This window comes from Otolemur garnettii, unplaced genomic scaffold (assembly GCF_000181295.1).
Source record: "Otolemur garnettii isolate 467f Iridium unplaced genomic scaffold, OtoGar3 scaffold00018, whole genome shotgun sequence".
NCBI lineage: Eukaryota > Metazoa > Chordata > Mammalia > Primates > Galagidae > Otolemur > Otolemur garnettii.
In genome coordinates, this window is record NW_003852413.1 from 21,423,445 (window position 1) to 21,428,896 (window position 5,452).

A 5,452-nucleotide genomic window follows, 5' to 3' on the forward strand; every position below is an offset into this window, starting at 1 on the left:
CACCCTAGGTATATGGGGCCGGTGCTGTACTCACTGAGCCACAGGCACTGCCCTAGAATGCTCTTTCTTTAGTTAAATGCAGGAATTCCTTCCTCACTTTCCTTAAGTCTTTATTCAAATATCTCTTTTATGGTGAAACTTTCCCTGGCCACCTTCCTAAAATTACATGCCTGCCCCAACCTACACATGTTTGAAAATCCCCTTTTCCTACTTTATTTTCTCCTGATAGTTATCACTGTACAATATTATACTATATTTATTGTCTGTCTTTCCCCCTAGAATAAAGCTCCATGAGAGTATAGATAGTTGTTTGTTGTTGTTGCATCTTCAGTGCCTAAAACAGTCCCTGGCACATAGTAAGTCCTTAATAAATTTTTTGAATGAATGAATGAACTATTTCATAGACTTCCTTCCATATGTTTACTTCATTCTTTTTAATGGTGCATAGTCCACTAAATGACTACTACTATAATTAATTTAAACCATATCCTGAAGGACATTTAGCAGTGAGCATTCTTGAATACAGATATACAAGGGCTATCTGGAAAGTATCCAGCCATACGTGTCTCCATTTTTCATATTGCATACCTGGATACTTTCCAGACAGCCCTCCTATATACATATTTGGGCATTTGTATGTCTATTATGAATATTACTAGAAAGTGATTTTATTTCAAAGCACATGAACATTTAAATTTTTGTTAGATAACCCCAAATTGATCTCCAAGAAGATTATAGCAATTTATACTCCTAGTGTAATATTTAAGAGATCCCCTTCATCAACCTGGCTGTTATCAACAGGTTTAATCTTTATCAATCTCATAAATGAGAAATGCTACCTCCTTGCAGGGGACTTATTTATAAGAGAAACGAAACATCTCTTTTTTCTGATCAATCATATGTATTTATTTTTCTATTTCAGATTTTTTTGCCCATTCATTATTGGCCTATTGGTATCTTTATTGATTGGCATTTTGTATATTAAGGAAATTTGTATATTAAGGAAATTTGCCTTCTACCTTTTGAGGTGCAAATATTTTCCACATTTTTCTTTTTCCTTTTTTGAGACAGTCTCAAGCTGTTGCCTTGGGTAGAGTGCCGTGTTATCAACAGCTCACAGCAACCTCAAAACTCTTGGGCTTAAGCGATTCTTTTGCCTCAGCCTCCCAAGTAGCTGGACCCACAGGCGCCCACCACTATGCCCAGCTATTTTATTGTTGTTGTTGTTGCAGTTGTCATTGTTGCTTAGCCACCCACTGAGCTAGGGGTGCCGCCCTACATTTCTCTTTTGTAAGTTTTGTTCACAGAGTCTTTGATAGTTAAAAAAAAAAAATTAATTTCTGGGCGGTGCCTGTGGCTCGGTGGGTAGGGTGCCAGCCCCATATACTGAGGGTGGAGGGTTCAAACCTGGCCCCCGCCAAACTGCAACAAAAAAAATGGCTGGGCGTTGTGGCAGGTGCCTGTAGTCCCAGCTACTCCGGGGAGTGAAGCAAGAGAATCGCCTAACCCAGGAGTTGGAGGTTGCTGTGAGCTGTGTGGCAGCATGGCACTCTACCAAGGATGATTAAGTGAGACGTTGTCTCTAGTGAAATTCACTATTTTCCCTGTTGACTTCTGATTTTCATGTTATGCTTACGCAAAGCTTCCCTTTTCCAAGATTATAAAAAAATACCCCTGCTTTCATCATTGCACTTTTGAAGCTTACATTTGTGACCAACTTGGAACTTCTTTTGGTGTAAACAGTAAAATAGAAGATTCAGCTCACCACTACCTATTATCTACATGGCTTTGGAGCCTTACTCATCACTTATTACATAGTTCATTTCCCATTGATTTGAAACGCAACCTTTATCGCACACTAAATTCCCCTGTATACTTGATCTATTTTTGAACTCTATTCTGTTCCATTGATTTATTTCTCCACCAAAAATGTTTTAATTTTATAACTTTTTTTTTTTTTGAGACAATCGCAGTTTGTTGCCCTCAGTAGAGTGCCGTAGCGACATAACTCACAGCAACTTCAAACTCTTGGTTTCAAGGGATCCCTTTGCCTCAGCCTTCTGATAGCTGGGACTACAGGCGCCTGCCACAACTTCCAGCTATTTTTGAGAGACGGGGGTGGGATGGGGGTGCGGTGGTGATTCCTCAGGCTGATCTCGAATTCCTGAGCTCAAGCAATCCACCTACCTGGGCCTCCCAGAGTGCTATGATTACAGGCGTGAGCCACTGCGCGGGGCTAATTTTATAACGTTATAAAACAGGTCAATATCTAAAAATGCTCGGCCTTCTCTAATTAATAATTGAAACTTTAAAATATAAAATAAAACACAGTAGGGCGGCGCCTGTGGCTCAGCGGGTGGGGCGTCGGCCCCATATACCGAGGGTGGGGTGTTCAAACCCGGCCAAATTGCAACAAAAAATAGCTGAGCGTTGAGGCGGGCGCTGTAGTCCCAGCTACTTGGGAGGCTGAGGCAAGAGAATTGCCTAAGCCCAGGATTTGGAGGTTGCTGCGAGCTGTGTGACTCCATGGCACTCTACCGAGGGTGATACAGTGAGACTCTGTCTCTACAAAAACAAAACAAAACAAAACAAAAAAACCAAGTAAACCTTATCTACACACACACACGTACCCTTGCGTCTATCACTCCCACAGAGGCGTCTTAAGGACAGCCCGGCTCTCCTAAGGAGAAAATTTTTAAACTGATACTAGAGGAAGAATTAAAGTGGCTCTACTTGGGAGTGACCATTCTTGAGCAAACCCACTGAATTTACAGAACAGCGAAGGCTCCTCAGTCTCTCCCAACTTCTGGCTGCAGCTCCGGGTAGCAACCTTGACACACCCGCTGACGCCTGCTGCTTTTCCCAGCTCAGCCTCTGGGGGCCGCTGCCGGGCACAACCGCTTGTGGACCTGGACCGCCTGCCGCCGTCGTGGCGTCACGTCCGGTCCCGGCCGGAAGTTTCCTGCTGGAGGACCGGGAAGTAGCTGAAGACTGGGCGATGGCAGTTTTGGAGGCCTCGCTCTGGGGCAGACCCGAGGCTACTGTGCCCCCGCGGTAGACTGGACCTGGGTGGCGGGCTTCGGAGTCCCGAGGTGAAAAGCGTCAGGGGCTAAACTGGGACTTTAGAAGGGAGCCAGGGAATTCTTAACTCCTCTTGTTGGAGTCTGCTCCCTGACCCCTGGGCTCTAATGTGTCTTAGCTCTGGCTACTCCGGAAGCAGGTCAGCCTGATATCACACCGTTCCTAAAAGGAGCGGGTGCAGCTCAGGCATTTCCCCCTGCGGCAGCAGCAGCACCACCACCACCACCACCACCAGGGCAGGTGGTAGCCGTGGCCCAGAGGTTCAAGGGTGCTGATTCTCCCTAACGTTGCCTCCTTTCCACTGACGCAGGGATGGAGGGATCTAAGACTTCCAACAGCACCATGCAGGTGAGCTTCGTGTGCCAGCGTTGCAGCCAGCCCCTGAAACTGGACACGAGCTTCAAGATTCTGGACCGTGTTACCATCCAGGAGCTCACAGGTCAGCGAGACCCTTGGAAAGAGGGTGGTCAAGAATGCGGAAGGTGGGCAGCTTTGGAGATACAGTTGTGTTTTTTAAAATTTTTTTTATATTTTAATTTTTTTGTTTGTTTTAATGGAGATGAAATCTTGCCCTGTCGCCAGGGGGCTAGGGTGCCGTGGGGTCAGCCTAGTTCACAGCAACCTCAAACTGCTGGGTTCAAGCGATCCTCTTGTCTTAGCCTCCGGAGTAGCTGAGACTACAGGCGCTTGTCACAATGCTTGGCTAATTTTTCTATTTTTAGTAGAGATGGAGTCTTGAGCTCTTGAGCTGTAGGGATCCACCCCTCTGGCTTGGCCTCCAAGAGTTGCTAGGATTACAGGTGTGAACCACAGCACCCAGCCTGGAGATACAGTCCTCTAGTGGTTATCTGTGTAGTCTGCCACAGACTCAGCATGTGATTTTAGGAAAGTTACTTCGTTTTTCCTGCTCCCCCTTTTCTGGTCAGAAACATGAAGGAGTTCTGACCTGTACTTCTGAGAACTTTCTGTAGCAAAAGAAAGTTCCCAGCTTGGCACCTGTAGCACAGTGGTTACAGTGCCAGCCACATGCACCATGGCTGGCAGGTTCCAGCCCAGCCTGGGCCAGCTAAACAACAATGACAACTGCAACAAGAAAATAGCAGGGCGTTGTGGTGGGCACCTGTAGTCCCAGCTACTTGGGAGGCTGAGGCAAGGGAATCAATTAAGCCTAAGAGTTTGAGGTTGCTGTGACACCATGGCACTCTACCAAGGACAACATAGTGAGGCTTTGTCTCAAAAAAAAAAAAGAAAGAAAGAAAAAGAAAGTTCCTTTTCTGCTCCTGCTGTTTGAGAGAAGAGGAATATGTATATATAATAAGAGAATTTACCACATACCAAGTGCATTACACATATTCATTTAGTCCCTGCAACAAACACTATGGAATAGTACCATCATTAAAACATCATTTTACTGATGAGGAATTAAGGCACAGAGAGGTTAAGTGACTCACCCAAGGCTGGACAGCTGATAAGTAGAGGAGCAGAATCTGAAAGTCCCAAGAATTGAGATAAAGTTAGGGGAAAAAAAGTAAAAGGCTGAATAGGCAGCTTAAATAAGCTTATAAGTCTGGAGCCAACCTACTTTGGTTTAAATCCTGGCTCCAGATTACTAGTTGAGTGACTTTATGCATGTTACTTCACTCTTCTTTATCTGTAAAATGTTAAACAGCCTCATAAGGTAGTGAGGTTCAAATATGACAAAGCACATAAATATATAGTAATATGCTGGGTAAGTAGTACTCAGTAGATGTTAACTGATTGCTCTTTTAGGGGGAGGAATTAATTCTATACTTTTAACTTTTTTTTTTTTTTTTTTTTTGAGGCAGTCTTACTCTATTGCACTGGGTAGACTGCCCTGGTTTCATCATAGCTCACGGCAACCTCAAACTCTTAGGCTCAAGCAATCCTCTTGCCTCACCGAGGAGGTGGGATTACAGGCTTGTATCATACTTGCCTGTTTTTTCTGTTTTTAGTAAAGAGGGGGGTCTCACTTTTGCTCAGGCTGGTCTCAAACTCCTGAGCTCAAGCAATGCACCCACCTCAGTCTCCCACAGTGCTATCTAGGATTACAGGCATGAGCCATCACACCCAGCTTCTAGATTTTTAATTTTTTTTTTTAGACAGAGTCTCACTAGCATCTCACAGCAACCTCCAACTCTTGGGCTTAATTGATTCTCTTGCCTCAGCCTCCCACGTAGTTGGAACTACAGGTGCCTGCCACAATGTCTGGCTATTTTTTGTTGCAGTTGTTGTTCTTTAGCTGGCCTGGGTGGGTTCAATCTACAAACCTCGGTGTATGTGGCTGGCGCCAGAACCATTGTGCTACGGGCACCTAGCCAATTTGATTTTTTTTTAGAGACAGAATCTCACT

The 5,452-nt window shown here is 44.7% G+C and overlaps 1 protein-coding gene across 1 annotated transcript in view; it reads left to right on the forward strand.

Annotated features, from left to right (window-relative positions):
- Positions 1-2,949: 2,949 nt before the first annotated feature.
- Positions 2,950-5,452, forward strand: part of BECN1 (beclin 1) — a 14,228-nt gene continuing 11,725 nt past the window's right edge. The window contains exons 1-2 of the mRNA XM_012802885.1: positions 2,950-3,092; positions 3,392-3,520. Of these exons, the coding sequence (XP_012658339.1) occupies positions 3,394-3,520 (127 nt within the window). The 5' untranslated portion in view covers positions 2,950-3,092; positions 3,392-3,393. The remainder of the gene's footprint in view (positions 3,093-3,391; positions 3,521-5,452) is intronic.